The 18809-nt window shown below is 42.8% G+C and overlaps 1 protein-coding gene across 2 annotated transcripts in view; it reads left to right on the top strand.

Annotated features, from left to right (window-relative positions):
- The window catches only part of MKLN1 (muskelin 1), a 168894-nt gene that overhangs the window by 75355 nt on the left and 74730 nt on the right, over window positions 1-18809 (top strand). Inside the window, exons 8-10 of one of the 2 annotated variants that reach the window (XM_075925720.2) lie at window positions 164-229; window positions 403-558; window positions 14244-14356. In XM_075925720.2, the coding sequence (XP_075781835.2) occupies window positions 164-229; window positions 403-558; window positions 14244-14356 (335 nt within the window). The remainder of the gene's footprint in view (window positions 1-163; window positions 230-402; window positions 559-14243; window positions 14357-18809) is intronic. The other variant, XM_075925725.2, reaches the window with a different exon arrangement.

Below are 18809 nucleotides of genomic sequence, written 5' to 3'. Positions count from 1 at the left end.
ATAAAAAACATTGCGTTCTCTAGATAATTGCCGTGTATGTTTTGAAAGTTTGAAGAACTGTGGGCTATTTAAATTGTGTTGCTTCCACTTAACTGTATTGATGCCATACAAGTTATTTTTTTAACCGTGTAAAATAGAAAATCTTTCCTTTGTTTTTATCAAGGTGATGGAGAGGACAGCAGACCAGGAATGAGAGGAGGCCATCAGATGGTCATTGATGTACAGACAGGTGAATGGTCATTTAGTCTTTAAGAAAAAAGTTCTTGTCATTTTTTCTTTTGGGACTTAGTTATGTTCAGTTGATACCAGTTCAGCTATAAATATGCAAATATGTTTCTTCCTTTGTGTACTCATATTTTTCCTATTGTCATTGAGCTAAAACTCTGCTCTTATTGTGTCTAGACTCAGTCATGCTGCTTTCCCTCAATGCAACCCTACTTCACTTGTCTAGATTTCAGTCTGCTTGTTTTGGTGATGCAGGAGTGACTTCTTCCATAGATGATCTGATGTTTGGGTTGCGGGAGGATGCCCCCAATCTTTCCCCACTACCGTCAGCAGGTAGGGAAGTCTGGAAGGAGTCTCAGCCTGTGCTGCCCAAGTATTGCTGGTCTCTAATGCACATTGATAACCCAGGAGCCTTGTGATTAAGAGCTAGGGCTTTTTCCTGAGAGGGGGTTGGCTGGGATCTTAAAAATAAACCAGTAATTTTTTAAAATGTGTATTGTGGGCCATACTTCAAAGCTCTGTGCATCTCTGGATATCTGCTTCATCTCAATGGGCATCCGCATCTGTGGCTGTAGATATCTACTCATTTTTGCAGATACAAATTTTGTTTCTGCTCAGGGCTCTAGCCCACTTTTCTAAAATCTTTACTCATGGGAGAGTTCGGCACCAAAAAATTAAATTCTGTGCACAACTTTTTAATTCTGCATATTTTTTGTCAAAATAACACCGTATAATCATGCCGGTTTCAATTGTTTAGGTAACTTAATTAATCTACAGTACAATGGATGGAGAAGGGGCCTGAGGAGCACTGGAAAAAATCACCAAACCCTCTTGCCTAATAGTAATGTAGCTGGGTTTTGCTTTTTAGTCATTGTTGTTAGTCAACAAATATGTGCAGCTGTATGCTCAGTGTTACATCATAGGCAACTGAAGAACAAGTGAGGTCTTCAGAATCTAACTCACCATTTATATGAGCGACTGACCATCTCCAGAAAGGTCAGAAGCAGTCAGTTCATGGAGCACATTGCGATAAACTTTCAGTCCAAAAATTTAGACCAGTTCTAATACTAGAGCACCATAAACCTTTAAAAGGTCATATTGTCCTTTCCACCACTCTGACAATGTGAAGGAGCCTTAAAACTTTTATACCTGTGTTAAACTCCTGGGGAAATTCACAAAGACGACAATCCTCTAAGCAAGCAGACTGCTACAATCAGAGCCTGCCCCATGCCTAGCTCCTTAAACACCCTGGCTACGTCTACACTGGCCCCTTTTCCGAAAGGGGCATGCTAATTTCACAGGTCGTAATAGGGAAATCCGCGGGGGATTTAAATATCCCCCCCATTTAAATAAAAATGTCCACCGCTTTTTTCCGGCTTTTAGAAAAGCCGGAAAAGAGTGTCTACACTGGCCCCGATTCTCCAGAAAAGAGCCCTTTTCCGGAGGGTCTCTTATTCCTACTTCAAAGCTTATTCCTACTTCAAAGTAGGAATAAGAGATCCTCCGGAAAAGGGCTTTTTTCCGGAGGATCGGGGCCAGTGTAGACGCTCTTTTCCGGCTTTTCTAAAAGCCGGAAAAAAGCGGCGGACATTTTTATTTAAATGCCGCGGGGGATATTTAAATCCCCTGCGGATTTCCCTATTACGACCTGTGAAATTAGCATGCCCCTTTCGGAAAAGGGGCCAGTGTAGATGTAGCCCCTGAAACTTTCCTTTCACAACAAGCATGCCTATAGCAAATGAGAGGGTTGGTCTCTCACCTGAAGAAGTGGTTGTGATTCATCTGAAGTGGGTTGTGCCCATGAAAGCTCATGGCACCATCTACATTTTTTGTTAGTCTCTAAGGCCATGGTCACCAACTGGTCGCTCACGAGCTACTGGTCGATCTCGAGGCCTTGACCAGTCGCTCGCAAGGCGTCCTGTAAGCCCCCCCATTTCCCTCCCACCCCCCAGAAGCCCCACTACTTACCTCCAGAGAAGACGAAGGTAGCGTCGGCTTCCGGCGCACTGGGGTTTGGCCCCGGGGCTTCCCAGCGCAGGGAGGTGGTTGGCGCCGGGACAAGCGCCTGCGGGGCTTCCCGGCGTGGGTAGGGGGGTCGGCTCCCTGGGCAGGCGCACGCTCGAGGCTTTCCTGCATGGGAAGGCGGCAGGGGGTTGGCCCCGGGGCAGGTGAGTGCGCGCGGGGCTTCCCTGTGTGGAGGGGGGGGGGGGGAGAGTTGGCCCCTGGACAGGCGCGCATGCGAGGCTTTCCTGAAGGGGGAGGGTTTGGCCCTGGGGCAGGCGTGCTCGCGGGGCTTCCCTGCGTGGGTGGGGGGGGGGTATGGCCCTCTGGGCAGGTGCGCGTGCGAGGCTTTCCTGCACAGGGGGAGGGGGGGGTTGGCCCTGGGGCAGGCGTGCGCGCCCGCGGGGCTTCCCTGTGCGGGGGGGCTTGGCCCCAGGGGGCTTCCCTGTGCTGGTGGGGGGGGGTCGGCTCTCCGGGCAGGCGCGCACGTGGGGCTTCCCTGCGCGGGTGGGGGGGGGGGGGGGAGGTCGGCCCTCTGGGCAGGCGCGCGTGCGAGGCTTTCCTGCACGGGGGGGGTTGGCCCCGGGGCTGGCGCACGTGGGGCTTCCCTGCGCGGGTGGGGGGGTTGGCCCCCTGGGAAGGCACGTGCTGGTTTCCGGGGGGTGGGGGAGAATGCTGGGAGGAGGAAGATGCAGGGGACTCTCTGCCTCCACTGGCATCCCACTCCCCTGTCCTCAACTACAGAATGCTCTCCCCACTCCCCGAACTCTGTCCCCACTGGCACTCTGTCCCCAGCTGCAGAATCCTGTTTTCTGCCCTCCCAGCACCCTGCTCCCTCTCCCCTGCTCCTAGCCACAGTACTCCGTCCCCACAAAATGTATAATTATAAATGCTTCATTTTAGATTTAAATAGCATGAATAAAAAACAGACCATTTATTTCATAACTATAAATACGTGATTTTAATTGTATGTATCGCATAATTTAAAAATAAACTGTTTATCAGAGTGTGTAAGTAAGGGCTGGGGATAGCAAGTGATGAACAGGAGGAGAATAGAGGGCGGGGCTTCAAGGAAGGGGCGGGGCGGTAGATCTTCGCTTGTTCTGAGATTTGAAAAGTGATCTTGGGTGTAAAAAGGTTGGAGACCACTGCTCTAAGGAGCTGCAGGACTATTCATTGTTTAAGTGTCAGTTAGACTAACATGGCTATCCCTCCAAAACTTTTTTTCTCTCTCAGAAAAGCCCAGCCCCTCCCCACCTGTGGTTTGGCTGCTCCGTGCACCCTAACTGACCTGTCTATGCTTCTGGGAAGGTGTATGTGCTCCTGCAACTTCCCTTTCCTTCAGAAGTCCTTTTTCTGTGTGGGATATGAATTCTGTGCATGCACAGTGATGAAGAATTCCCCAGGAGTAAAGAAGTGAGGTTGCGAATACCAGTCTCAATGCAAGAACATGAAACTTAGCTTGCTACAAAACACAAATTAAAAACAGAAGGTTAAATGGATGAAAAGTCAAGATTAAATTTACAGTGTGTAATATGTCGTGTGGTTCCATCTCAAATCTTGGTTTTCATCTTGAATACTTTACAACAATAAACATTTCTTTTTTTGAGCTGTGAAGTTCAGTCATCCTCATGCCATATGCACAAAGTCAAGCAAATGTTTGGGCTTACTTCTCAAGTTGTACAGACTGGTAAATAATATTGTTCTCTCCCTACCTATGAGCCTTTTTTTAGATCTTTACTCTGCACCAGTGGCTCAGAGTTGTTGTAAATTTTACTTGGTGCTTTCTCTCTAATTTGGTCCCTGTTTGTTCTGTTTCTCTGAATTTCATTGGCAATTATATAGCCAAAATATTTCTGTTAAAAACAAACTTATGCACTTTAGACTGGTTTTGATTGTGTTTGGCACATGTTTCTGGATAATACTAGTTCAAGGATTCCATTAAGACTGGCTGAGAATTCCAATGATGCATTGTAGTAGTTTTTGGGTCTATAATTACTACTTATTTATACTGTTCCTTGAACTCTGAGGGTTTCTAATTTTCACTGTGTCTGATTGTAATAAATATACAAATCCCTACCCTCTAGCTACTTTGGAGAAAGTGTTAGGTTCTATATAAACACACCAGAGTGGTACAGTCTCTTCCCCAAAGAAAGTATCCCTGTCAAAGAGGAGAGGAAAGGGGAATACAAGTAGGATGATCAGGGTTTTGATCATATCCTGATGGTATATTTTTTTTATTACATATCAGTCTCTTCAGTTGCTGGTTAACCTTGCTGTTACCAGTCAGCAGACTTCATGTTGCCATCAACTCCAGATTTAAATAATCCTAATAAACATGGTTTCTTACCCTTTCCCCCATCTAACCCATATGGTTACCTATAAGTCGCATATATTGCATTGTATTAGCAGGGAGAAAGGGAAGAGTACCAAGCCTTTGGGTACATCTGTGCTGCAGCTCGGAGTGCCATTTGCAGCTTGGGTAGGCCTGCGTAAACTAGCTTTAAGCTAGCTAACTATAGAAGTATGGGCCGAACAAGCCTGATTCTCCCTCTGGGGAAGTATTCACTTGTGTTGCCTGCTGTGTCCTCACTACTTTTAGCAAGCTAACTAGAAAAAAGCTACTATGGGTACGTCCATGCAAGCTGCAAATTGTGTCCCCAGCAGTAGCGTGATGCCCTTTGAGTCTCAAAGAGAGATGTGGAATTGTTCTTGAAAATTTGGGGAGTTGAGGGTGGCTGTATTGGTTGTGGGTTTATAGATAGGGAGTTGAAGGCAGTAGTAAGTTGAAGTGCATGAGAAAGGGAACAGAATTTGTATTATGCTTTCCTGATCTTATAAACTTCTAGACCTTGGTCACCCAATATATAATTATTGCTGCAGAGAGGAATTACTCCATTTGTATGAGGCTGGCAAACATTCTCCTGTAGAAGTAGAAGAGTCTGCGAAAAAAGATAAACTTGCAGTATTAGAAATTTGTTGAGAAGCACTTCCATAGGAAAGGAAAGCTGTGAAGCGCACTCTAGTGGCTATAGACTATAGTTGTTACAAGAGTGAGTGCTTATTTCAAAGCCGCAGGAGTGATGCAGATACAAATAAGAGGGTTATATGCATTTTGACGTGAAATGTATGATCCTTACTCAGAGCAATTTGACTAATTCAGGCATTGACCTAGGCGATGATTCTGATATTTAATAAGGCGGTGAAATGGGACTAGTTTTCAAGTTTCTTAAACTTTTTAGCGAGTAACTAAATCAGACTCATGTACTTTGCGTTCTGGGAGAACTGGACTTCCTTGCATTCTTTTTGTCAATTTCAGCCCCATCTCCAAGCTTTCTGCCTTTTTAGTGACAGACGTTAATTTTGGATCATTATTGCAGCTTTGGGGAAAAGATTCCCTACAGGTTTCTTGGGAGGCTGTATTCAGTTTTGCTTCAAGACATGTAAAGTGTGTGTGCTTTTAGATCATATAGAAATACAAAAATTGGCTCATGAGAGGTCAGGAAGCTTCCTGATATTGTTCCTGTTACAGAACCTCCTGCTTCTACTACTGGCTGCTCAAGATTCCTTTTGTGCTTGGGCCCATGTATCGAATCTGTGAAGATTGGGGTAGGCAGGGCTTTGGGATGTATTTTACAAACTGAAGCTAGTCTCTCTGGGTAGCCTCAAGCATCCCTAATGTTAATGGAAAAAGGAATAGAATACCTGGGAATGAGGGGATAATAACTTGTACTTAGTACTTTTCATCACGGGATCCAAGTGTCTTTCAAAGACTGGCACTATTTTCATAACCTTTACCCTACTTGAGTTTTTATCGATGATAAAGTGGCTTGCTCCATGCCTCACAGCAAGTTAGTGTCAGGAATAAACCCCAATTCCCTGATGCCTGGATAGTTGAGTCTACTACTTGCTCTCCCCCACCCCCTGCTGCCTTAGATACAGCAGGGAACAGGAGCTACCTTAAAAACCAGTTCTCCCTAGTACCATCTCCATGGTGCTGCCTGCATACCCTGCTGCTCTCTCTACCAGGCTAGCCACAGGCAAAGGCAGCTCTGGCAGCAGTCCCTGTCCCCAGGGCATCCCAGATCCCCGCTGGAACCCCTGAGGACCGGGGCTGCTGGTTCCAGCATGAGCTGGGATTGAGCAAGCTTGGCTTGGACCCAGATCATGCCAATCTGAGACAGCTGTGGCTCTGCATTTTAAATGTAGTAAGAGCTCGTGCCGATTGGGCTCTGCAGTTTACATGTTGTATAAGCCAGCCTCCTACTACATTTAAACTGCAGAGCTGCAGCAGGTATAGCTCCTGGACCGGCGTGAGCCAAGACAGAGCACCTTCCCTTCATCGACTAATTGTGTAGTTTGACACACATTGTATCGATTACACAATTAGTCAGTTACTTGCCTCTTAACATCCCTAGTCAACACCCCTGGACAGTAGAGGTAAGTGCATGGCCTAGTTCAGTAACAGAACTACAGTACAGGCAGTCCCCGGGTTACGTACAAGATAGGGACTGTAGGTTTGTTCTTAAGTTGAATTTGTATGGAAGCCGGAACTGGTACATATTATAGGGGAAACTCTAGCCAAACATTTCTCCAGAGCTCAGTTTTATTCTGCCACACCTCACTTCCCTCAGTCCTTTAATCTCAAGCTGAGGTGTCTGCTGAGAAGCCGCTCCGCGTCTCCCTGGTCTGCTGGGGGGCGGGAGGGGGGCGGTGCTAGCTTTGCCTCTCCCTGGTCTGCTGGGGGGAAGCAGCTAGTGCGGGGTTGCCTCACCCCGTTTGTAAGTAGGGATCTGATGTAAGTCGGATCCATGTAACCTGGGGACTGCCTGTACCTCCTAACTTACGTAGGTTTTGGCAAAATACCCAGAGTGCTCAGGCTTTGATTAGGGATGTCAGTGTATAAGCACTCTGTCTGTGTGTGTCTGTGTCTGTCTGTCTCTCTCTCTCTCACACTCACACCTTGCTGCCTCTGTATCATGGGAGCTGGTACCTTTGGGGAGCCAGGTCAAAACCTGGCTCTCCCCAACCACCATATCCGCAGAGCTGCCTGCCTCCCCCTCCACCCCAGCGCTGTTGCCTGGTGAGGGGAGCAGGTGGGAGCTGACACAAGCACTTTCAAGCCAGCTCCCAGCACATACCAGCTCATGCGAGCTGCTTGCCCTTCTCCCGTGCCCCTGCCTCTCTAAGGCAGCAGCGCGAGGCTTGTAGTTGCTCATGTGGGAGGAGCCGACTTTTAAGCCAGCTCTCCCCATGTGCCAGCTCCATGGAGCCGCCACCCTTCTCCCTTCTTCTGTGCTGCTGCCAGAGGCAGCATTGGGTGAGTGGACAGGGGAGGTTGCTGCAGAGCCACCTCTGTTCCATGGCGGGTCCAGGCTCGCATCAGACTGAGGCTGCTCAGTGTGGCACTTGAGCCCCTGTGGACAGAAGCTGCTGCCGCTCTGTGCTGCTACCTGTGTATCAGAGGCAACAGCAGGTGGGAGCCAGTCTGCGCAGGAAGCTGGTTTTTAATAAAGTTTTTGATACAGAAGCAGCAGCATGGGGTGGCAGGAGCCTCCCTGGGAGTGGGACCAGAAGTGCACTGCCTGCCGGCCCTGCCTCTGGGGACTATAGAATAGTCTAACTGACAATACTTTGTGTGATTACATGGCTATTCGCTATCTAACGTTCCTAGCTTGGATTTCAGTGCTGCATTCCCAGCTGAACTGAGCTGCAAGTAAGTCTGGTTCTCGTGATGCATTTTTCTGAGGATTCTGACCTCTGCCTTTGGTACCTTTTACCTAAATGACCTTAATCAGGCTTTTGTCAGGCCTTTTATTGAGGAAATGAAAGGCAGGTGCAGCATAGCAGCAGCATTTAAAAAAAAAATATTCTGTGACTTAGTCACAGGATGCCAAATATAAGTTTTAAGGAATGACATCCTGTCTTTGACTGGAATTCAGTACATTCCTTTCAGTCTAATAGCTATGGCTGAGTTGTGATTTTGCTTTTAAAGTGGGCAGTTAAACATTTTATATAGGAAGCATATGTTTTATTGTTGCCCCAAATTACAGCATTTTCTATTTGCTTCTTGAGTACAGAATGAGTGTTCTGATAATTTATAAGTAAATTCATGAACTAGTTTAGAAGTTAAAATTAAATATATTTCCTGTTTAAATTGGACTTGCCTGTGTCATTTGTTTTGTTCCTATTCTAAATAAAACAGACCTGTCAAACATCACATAGATATAGCTCACTGAAATCTCCTTTATAGGGTACATTTGAATTAATGGTAACTTTTTCCCAAGTGTTGTAATGAGTGAAAGCTCCTCTTCTGTGGTGAAGCAGATAAACAGTTTCCTTCATGGAATGCCCCTAAACTGCCCTCTTTGAAAATGGATACCACCTCCTACTGCTTTTGATGGGAACGAAGCCAAGCCGTCTTGAAAATCCACAATTTTATATGGGAGAAGGCAAGCATCTTTACACTATTAGGTAGCTACAGAGTGGGAAGGGAAAAGGAGTTGCAATAGTCAGCTGACAATACATGAAGGCCTAATTAAAGCTTTCAGCAGAGGTGGAGTCAAGGCAGCAGTATAAAAGGGCAATGCTGAGAGTCAGATTCAGACAAAGGAATTATGGGAGAAGTAGCGGAGGATGATACCAGTATTGGGGGGCAAGGATAGAGGAGGTAGAAGAGAAACTTAAGTTGAGGAGAAAAAATTCTGCTTTACTCAAGTGTCTCAAAACCTTTGAAAACTGATAAGATAAGAGGGGAAAAGGAAGCACAAGGTATCCTCAAAGGTATTGGGAGAGGCACTGTTTGCATATCATTTGGTTCCATTATTGAACAAAATGTGGCTAAATGTGTAGTGTTGTGTCCAGTTCTGGGCGCCACATTTCAAGAAAGATGTGGAGAAATTGGAGAAGTTCCAGAGGAGCAACAAAAATGATTAAAAGTCTAGAAAACATGAGCTATGAGGGAAGACTAAAAGAATTGGGCTTGTTTAGTGTAGAAAAGAGAAGACTGAGAGGGGACACGATAGCAGTTTTCAAGTATCTAAAAGGGTGTTACAAGGAGGGGGGAGGAAAAATTGTTCTCCTTGGCCTCTGATGATAGCACAAGAAGCAATGAGCTTTAACTGCAGCAAGGGAGAAACTTCCTAACTGTCAAGGTGGTTAAACACTGGAAAAAATTGCCTAGGGGGGTTGTGAAATCTCCATCAATAGGGATATTTAAAAGCAGGTTAGATGACATCTGTCAAGTTTAGATGAGGGATGGTCCAGATCATGTTTTGCTCAACAAGTTTTGCTGTCCTCCCCCCCACCCAAAAAAAAAATCAAAGGGGGGCATGATGCTGAAAAGTTTGGCAACCACTAGTCTGGACTGTGCTTTGTCCTGCTATGAGTGCAGGGGACTGGACTCGATGGCCTCGTGAGGTCCCTTCCAGTCCTAGGATTCTATGATTCTAAACAATCTCCCAGTTTGCTAGTGGTTTTTTTTAACCTTGGGTAGCTTATATTAGCCTACTATATTTAAAAAAAATTGTAATCAGACTTTTTTGGGAGGGAGTATCACGTCATTATCGTATACATTAGTGAACCGAATGATATACTCTTCAGTACATTAGAATATAGCTAATTTCAACTGAGTAGCCATGTTATGACTCTCTTGAGTTAACAATTGACAAATGTCACGAAAGAGCAAGGATAACAATGTTTTTGTTTTGATTAGTCTCAACGAATTTTAATTTGAGCTGTACTTCATAATGTACTAGTGCTATTAAATACATGCAGTGTAGCTTGAAGTGGTAAAATTTTCAGAAGTGCCTACTTCTCATTGATTCAGTGTGATTTAGATTTCTAAGCAACTTAAGCATATTTGTAAATTGTACGCAGTCGTCTTTGTATGAGATCCAGTTAACATTACCTTTGATTTACACTTCAAATGATTGTAATCTTTTGTGTAGAGTAATAGTGACATGAAAATTACTTCAAAGCATAAAATGCATAAGTTCTGTGGAGATGGGTCTGATACTTTTATTTATTTGTGTAGCAGGTGGTGGGAGAGGGGATACCAAATATTCTTCCAAAAAAAGTCAGTTTGGGGAGAAGTTGGTAGTCAGTACAGTAAAACTCCAGTGGTCTGGCACTCCTGATGGTCTGGCACCATCTGGAACCCGGAAGTGCTCTGGGCAGCTGGACAATTGGAGCTGCTCTGTCCCTGGCTTCCCCGATTCAGCTGCTGCTGAAACTGACCAGTGGCTGAGCACCCTAGCGGCTCTTCCTCGGACATCCCTGAGACAGCTGGTGGTCAGTTTCAGCAGCAGCTGACTTGGGGAAGTCTGGGACAGAGCAGCTGGGGTGCTGACAGGTTGATCCTGCAGCCCCGAGGGGCGCATCCTCCCCCCTCCCTCCACCCCAGACCCCTCATAGCCCCCCTTCTGATAGTCCAGCATATTTGATAATCCGGCACCCCTGGGTTCTACAAGTGCTGGATTATCGGAAGTTAACTGTATCTAGATTGAGACAGTGTTGGACAAAGTAATAATTGTATGGCAGCTTCTTGCACTCTTAGGGAAAGTGGGGGAGGGGGCGGTTGTTGGTGATAGCAGCTGTATTGAGAATAAGGGAAGAAAGGGAGGGAGAGAGCAGTTTAGGCCTCTTAGGAACTGCTTTCTTTGGTAGTATAAATTTAGAAATGCTCTTGAATATAGTTTCTTCTAAGAAATACTTATTTGGCATTTTAGATATGGCACTCTTGTAGTGCTACTGCAATATAAATAATTACCTTGACATGCTGGGCCACTGTCCTCTCTCCATTCACATTTCCTGCTTGTGTCTCAGTTGTATCTGAAGACTTGATTTAAAATGAGGTTTGCCACTACCTGCGCTTCTAATTCCATGTGCTAGTTTGTATTATCAGAATAGCACCACTGGGAATGGATCAGTTTTATTTTCTCTTCTGTTCCTCTGTTTCAAATTATTGAGATTGAATTGTCTCCCTGTAATGGCTGCATGCAAAACTTTACCTTTTTGTACTTTTAGGACAAATAGAAATTTTTTGTTGCTGTTTAATGTTACATTGATTAGATTACCAAGAGGTCTCAATTGGAACATGTGGTCCCTGTACAGACCAGCTATTCCATTTACGTAAAATGGGGGATACCACTAATATCAGTATTGTGTTTTCTCAAGGTAAACTGGAAGTTTCAAAGTCCAGTCTCTGTATCCAAAAGTATATGTTGCCTAAGCCAAGACTGAGGGCCAGTATCACCATCAGACTACTCCAAATGCATTCATCAAACTTGCCCTCCTGCATAAGACTTGTATCCTGCATTTTCACTGCAATCATAGACCTAGTAGCTATAACAAAATGCAGGACAATGTAGCACTTTAAAGACTAACAAGATGGTTTATTAGATGATGAGCTTTCGTGGGCCAGACCCACTTCCTCAGATCAAATAGTGGAAGAAAATAGTCACAACCATATATACCAAAGGATACAATTAAAAAAAATGAACACACATGAAAAGGACAAATCACATTTCAGAACAGGAGGGGGATCCGGGGGGGGGGGGGGGGGAAGGAAGGAAGGTAAGTGTCCTGTTCTGAAATGTGATTTGTCCTTTTCATATGTGTTCATTTTTTTAAAAATTGTATCCTTTGGTGTATATATGGTTGTGACTATTTTCTTCCAGTATTTGATCTGAGGAAGTGGGTCTGGACCACGAAAGCTCATCATCTAATAAACCGTCTTGTTAGTCTTTAAAGTGCTACATTGTCCTGCATTTTGCTTCAGCTACCCCAGACTAACACAGCTACATTTCTATCACTAGTAGCTATAAGTTTTTGAGTGTGGTTAAGGAAAAGAGATACTTTGCTCTGAACAGCCAATGCAGCATAATCATAATTTATCAACTGTTAACACACTGTGGTATTGGAAATACTATGGTATTTTGTTACTGCATTTATCTCCGGTTTGCAGTGTACAGCAGAGACTTGAGTGTAATGAAAGCTGATAACTTAATGCCAAACACAATGTTATGGTGATGTCACAAGTACCCAGACTGATGTTGGAAAAGAGCATATAGCTAAAGGAAGGCTATAAAGTAAAACTGTTGCCACAAAATTGAGTTACTTTGGATTTGTGGCGAAAGATAGGAAAATGTTTTATTTAAGCCATGGAAGAATGGTTGCAAACAGTAGAAGAAACCATTTAAAAAACAAATCAAGTAACCATGAGTCTCTTGGCAGTAGACCAGTTTGTTTGGAAACACCCATGTCCTTCTGAAAAAAAAAAAAAAAATCCTGTCATAAGTTACAGTACAAAAAATGTGCTGCCAATATAATAAAGAATAAAATGTTGGGTTTTATTTTCTACGTCTGCTAGAGAATCAGTAGAAAGGAAAGGAATCTTAGTCATGCTGGACTGGGCGATGATGAAGCTTTTATCACTGAGCTGAAATGTAGTTAAGCAGTAAGATTAAAAGTAAATTTGACATTGTGTACATTTCTCTCTTCATTGCCACTTGTAAGCACCGAGATGCTTACTGTTGGCATTTACTTCATGATATTTCACTCCTTTTGAACACTTACAAGATTATTTCATTTTACCAGCTTTTTAAGGTAGATAAAAAGATCTAACTTGTATTAGATTTATTCAGGTTTGCTATTAAACTTGTACTGGGGCAACAAAGCTTTCATAGGCAGGCATGATGTTTTGGCAGGGACCCAATAGGATATGTGGTCTGTGCCAAATCTTTTATTTTCTTCAGCTATCAATGAAGCTGTTGTGGTAATGTGGGTTTTGTGAACTGTGAGAATTTATGTGCACAAAGGGACTTGCTCTTTGCAGGGAACACTGAGAGCCCTGAGCCCAAGAGGAAGGGTAATTAAAGTTAATGAACCAGGATAACCTTTTCATGGTGGTGCCCACTAACACAATTGCAGACAAGGGTCAATAGCTGTTTAAATTCTATATCTCACTTTTAACTGTGCTGTTTAATTGGTACTAGATGGAAAGTTGGCAGACAGTTGTTATAGTAAACTATTGCATAATTTATTAAGTACTTTAAGTGAAGACTTAAAGGATTTTGAAAGGTGTCCTTCATTTAGAAATACTTTTACATTTTGAGAAACAAATTTGAACTCCTAGTTCACTAATTGATTTTTGATACTAAAAACCATTTTCTTTTGAGAAGATGGGAAACTTCAAAGTTAAAGCCAGTACACTAAATGCTTCTTAGTCCTTTTCTTGTCAGACCCACTGAGTTCTTTTTCAGTTCTCCTTTACGCAGAGTGTGTCTGCCTCTCACACCAAGAAGCTTCGTTCAGTTATGTCTGAGCATTACTGGCTGGGACACCTGTGGGAGCCCATTGTGTTGGGCATTAAGTGGTTGATGGGGTCATAGCTTAAATATGTCTCTAACTCTGACATTTAACTCTTGAGGGGTAGTAAGCTCTGCAGGAATGGGCTTGGAACTTCTGTAACTTGAAGTTATGAATTTTTCTGACTTTGCGTGGGTCTCCTCACTTATTAAATCTCAGAGCACTCTTTGAACTCTTAATTACCTCAGTGTTAAATGAATTGATTTTACACCTCCTGGGGAGGTGGCTTTGCTGTGGCAACCAAGCTTCTGCCTTGGAAGCGGGGCTGCTGGCTGGTGGCTGGTAGCTGGTAGATTTTTGGTGGTTACACAGTTACCTTTTAACGACTTTTTAGATCCCTAATCAGAATACCCTAAAAAATGGCTATATATCTAAGAGGGATGTGTCTGCCATTCTGAAAACCTAAATATTAGATAAACCGTGTCCTTACTATTGCTTTTGCAATTGACAAATGAGAGAATTTCATTTGGAAAGGAAACTTCTTGAGATTAGTATCCATTCCATATCTACTTAGTATGCATAAATCAATTTCCATCTTTTCATCCTCGGTAGATCATAAGCATGTTTAAGATCCTGCCTTTTCAAGGCATTCAAATTAACTATCTTTGTGTTTTTAAAAATCCACGTATGTTCTTCCATTTTTATAGAAACTGTTTATTTGTTCGGTGGCTGGGATGGGACTCAGGATCTGGCTGACTTCTGGGCATACAGTGTGAAGGAAAACCAGTGGACCTGTATATCTAGGGATACAGAAAAAGAGGTATGTTCCCCCCAATATTCATATTACTAGTATCTTTAAATGTGTCATCTGTTACAGAAGCATGACAAGTTTTCTAAATGTAATACTTGTGTTCGAGTATTGCTTGCATTAAGATTCAGAATTCAGATACTGAAATTCTACTTGACTTTAGAAGTGCTTTTTGGTCAATTTTAGCAGAAGCTGAATTGGGGAAGCTGGGGGCAGAGCAGCTCCAACGGTCCAGCTGGCTGGAGCACTTCCGGGTTCCTGATGGTGCCGGACCATCAGATGCCGGACCATCAGAGTTTTACTGTACTTAGAATTTATGCTAACTATTAATACTAAGAGACCATTCAAGGTGATATGGCCTGTTAACACTGTTAGTCAAAGAAGGGAGGTTAGTGGGCTATAGATTGTTGTAATAAACTATACATCCGGGATCTTCATTTAGACCATGATTTTTAGTATTGAGCAGTTGTGATTTTAAACTCCCAGGCTTATTTTTGAAAGTGTGCAAGTTTTGTTTGAGGGTGAGGGTCAGATACTGTGTGATTGCTTTGTGAAAAGTATTCACCCAGAGGCGATGGGTGTCTTTATCTTGTATCTCATTCCATTTCATTCAAGAGTATAGTGATTGTCTGGTGTCACCCACATAATTGTTGGGGAATTTAGTGCAGGTGTAGGACTTGGGAATCTTGAAAGGGGTGTGTGTGTGTGTGGGTGGGGTGGATGTTGGTCTTGAACAGTGGAGATAATGTCTGCTGGTTTTGACCCATTTTAAACTGGTGGGTTGTGATCTCTGGGGAGCTTGCTCTTGTTAATTAAGCTGAGGGGTTGTTTGAATTCCCCACTTCCTTTGTTAGTTTGTTCTAATAATGGTTAGTTGACCTCACTGTTTAAAAATGTGTGCCTTATTTCTAATGTGAGTTTGTTTGGCTTTAACTTCCAGCCATAGTTTTTGATCTTTCTCTGCTATATTAAAATTCCTGTTCACACCCAGTATTTTCTCCCTGTGATGCTTCTTATGCACTGTAATGAAAGTCACTGCTGTTGATTTGTTGATAATCTAAACAGATTGAGTTTTGTAAGTCTCTTGCTGTAAGGCATCTTTTTCCAGCTGTGAAATCAGTTTTGTGCCTCATAGCTGGATTCGCTCCAGTTTTTAAACATCTTTTTAAAAATACGAACACCAGAACTGTACACAGTTCTCCAGTGTCAGTCTCATATCAGCTGTGCCATATACAGAGGTAAAGAAGCAGGTCAAAACGTGTGAGAGGTTTGTAGGAGTAAAATAACATGGAATTGTTGAAAATATTCAAATAGATTTTAAGAGAACTTAATCTTTTCCCTTCATATTGTAATTTGCATGTGTGTTATTTTTGTGGCTTTAATGCTTATTTATTTGGTATTGGTTTGGTTAGTCATAGTATTTACACTAAAACCGTTAAGCTAGCATAAGAGCAGAAAGCCGTAAACATCCCATTAGCCAATATAATCTCAAGGGTAATGTAAAGTAAACCAGCTCTAGAACAAAGAGGTCTAACTATAGGGGGGATGATAGTGGTCCATGTATTTGTTTCCTAGCATTTCCATTGTGAAACAACTTTTTTAAAAAAAGCTATCGCCTCAATTGTTTGCAGCAATCCTTTGAAATTCATTAATGGGAGAGCCGTCAGACTAGAGAAATGCCTTCTCTTTGTCTTATTAAATTCCATTCAATTTTAGTTGAGTTAAACTGTTAAATTATTTTCTACCATTGGCCCTGTCAGCAAAATGTGGGCAGCTTGCCAAAAAACTGAAACACTAATGTTCTAAAGAGTTAGGCCCACCCAGCAGCAGAAGCAGATAATGATGTGCATAGAATCCGGGGAGTAGACAACCACGCTGTTGCCAGAGCAGCTGAAGCGTACTGGAATGAGCCGGGATAGAACTCTCCCTCCCGCTCTTCCCCCCCTCCCCCCCATCATGGATTTTGTGCATGGACCCATTGGCACATCTTCCCAGTCCAAGAGCACCACATGGGCCAGGGCCCTGCCTCTTCAGAAATCCACCACCTGAACCCAGTATCCATTTCCTCTGTTTTTACTTGCTTATAATGGGCTTCTTTAGATATATGGTAACTTTATAAACATGCTTCCCATGAGGAAAATATGTGGGAATCTAAAGAACCCTTATCCTGGGCTGTATGTTGAACTGTGCTAAGTTTTTTTTTTTGTAGGCCTTAGTCCATTGACAGAATAATTAAAAGCCATACTATACTTAACATTTAATACATTTTAGGTTGAGATTTTTCAAACTTTCCTATGGAAGTGGAGCACCTAATACCCTTTCACTTTAATGGAAATCAGATACCCAAATCCTCTAGACAACTTTGAAAATCTGTATCTTAGACTGTATTATGACGTGTCACGTTCTCCTCATTCACTTAATATCTGTTAATTTTTGCATTAAATATAGGTATGTTGCTTGGTCTCTAGTTTACTATCAAATGTTTCTTGTTTTTGTGTTGGCACTGTAAATAATAGCTGTCAAATATCAGATTTGTTTAGTTTTCCTGGAAGAGGTCATAAATGAATTTAGTGTAAGTAAAGGAGAAAAGCTTTGGCTCATTGGATAGCGGTATGAAAGACTGCAGTTGTAAGCTGATCATTATCTGAAGTTTTATGTGTCTTCTCTTGTTGGAAATCCCAAAGCCCTAAATTGAGTCAGAAGTCAGATGGCCTTTTGGAAGCCTAGTTGCTCTCATAAGGGAATCAACAAACTGAGTATGATAGTTTGCTTGATGTTTTAGCAGTAGTACCATAATTCCTGCAATAATCAGTTTGTATTACAGTAGCTTCTGGAGACGAACTGAGATCACTGCTCCAGCATCATAGATGCTGTACAGTCTCAAAGAACCTTTTAAAATTTTAGATTTACAGCCTTAATAGACAAGACAGAAAAAAGGTAAAGGGATGCAGCATATAGGCAAATGACTGAGAGAGAATTAAGGCACAGAGGGGAAAAAGTGATTTACTGAGGATTGCTTAGGAAGTCTGCAGCAGAGTGAGAAACTGAACCCAGATCTCTGGACTCCTTGCCTAATGCCTTAACCATAAAGCATCTGTTCTAGTTGGAGCACACATACTTCAGTTAGTATGTGGGGCTGCTTGTGCAAGATATCATACAGACGTAGAAAGAGATAGTCACTGCCCAAGACAGTTGACTGTATAGGCCCTTATTCTGTAAACATGCACATGAATACCTTTTATACATGTACTTTACTCATACATGTGACTTCTTGCAAGATCAAGGCCTAATTTTATTATTGGTTCCACTTATTTTTTTATTGTAACTCCTGCTGCAATTGGTTAGCCCTTCCCTGTTTTTATGAAGATTTTTTTAACCTTCCAGCATTGAAGAAAAGCTAATGCCTGCTTTTCCCAGTCTAACCAAGGGCCTAGAGCTATTCACTTCCACCCTGCTGTTCCCCATCACCTGGCACAATTCCCACTTAAGTAGTTTTATCGCTGTCAGAAAAACATCATTTCAGGCACTTCAAAAACTCCAAATGTCTGAAATAAGCACCTTGCATTGAAACATGGAGAGTATCTCTAGCAGCTTCACAGAGATTACACAAAGTGCATTATACATCATTCAGTGAATGGTCCTGAACGTTAACCCTTGGAGATCTTGTGAGGGTACTAGTCAATTAGTCACTTACATCCCTAGTGGGAGTGGCCCCCTCGCCTGTCCCCTTTAATTGCTTAACTGGCTAAATGGGATTTTATATCCCTAATATAAGCCAATGTGAAGACTAACAATCAACCAGACCAAAAAACACTTCTTACTCAACAGCGGGTAAGTGTGTCCAGAACAGCATTCAGAGAAGTTTCACATTTGTCTTTCCATTTCTTCTCACTAGCGGGGAGTTTGTGTTGGACTCATGGAACAGCTAAAGTTGCATGGATTAGTGAGGTTTGACAGAAGTGAAGTTAATAGCAATCCCAACTTGGTAAAACGTAGGAACCGTTGATATTTGGAGTTGTAGACAAATACTAAGCTGATTTGTTCAAATGTATCTTGAATTTAAAAATGAATCTCTTGTGACCTTGCTGGCAGGAAAGGGTATAATTGTGTATTAAGATGATTATACTCAATTCATGGCTAATGAAGTAGTAAAGACCTAGCCAAGTCAGTTTAAGTGTCTTGGCATCTCTCTATAGCAAATGCTGCTTGAAAGAGCATCACATTTTCCCTCAGGCTTTTAGGTTTTGAAAGAGCTCCAGTGTGCTTAATAGGACTTAATCCATGAATGTTCCATAGGAAGAATGTGATTTGGTTAGACACCATAAAAGGTAACATGGCCAAGAGGCTTGAATTAATGTTGGGAGGCAGGAACTCCTGAATTCTAATCCTAGCATTGTGCTGACTTGCTATGTAATTTCACTGCTCTTCTCATCTTCCCGATCCGTAACATAACACTCATTCTTAA

The sequence above is a fragment of the Pelodiscus sinensis genome, chromosome 1 (assembly GCF_052426305.1).
Source record: "Pelodiscus sinensis isolate ZL-2025 chromosome 1, ASM5242630v1, whole genome shotgun sequence".
NCBI classification, from domain to species: Eukaryota; Metazoa; Chordata; order Testudines; family Trionychidae; genus Pelodiscus; species Pelodiscus sinensis.
The sequence above is the reverse complement of the archived record's forward strand: the minus strand, read 5'-3'. Positions and strand labels throughout refer to the sequence as shown.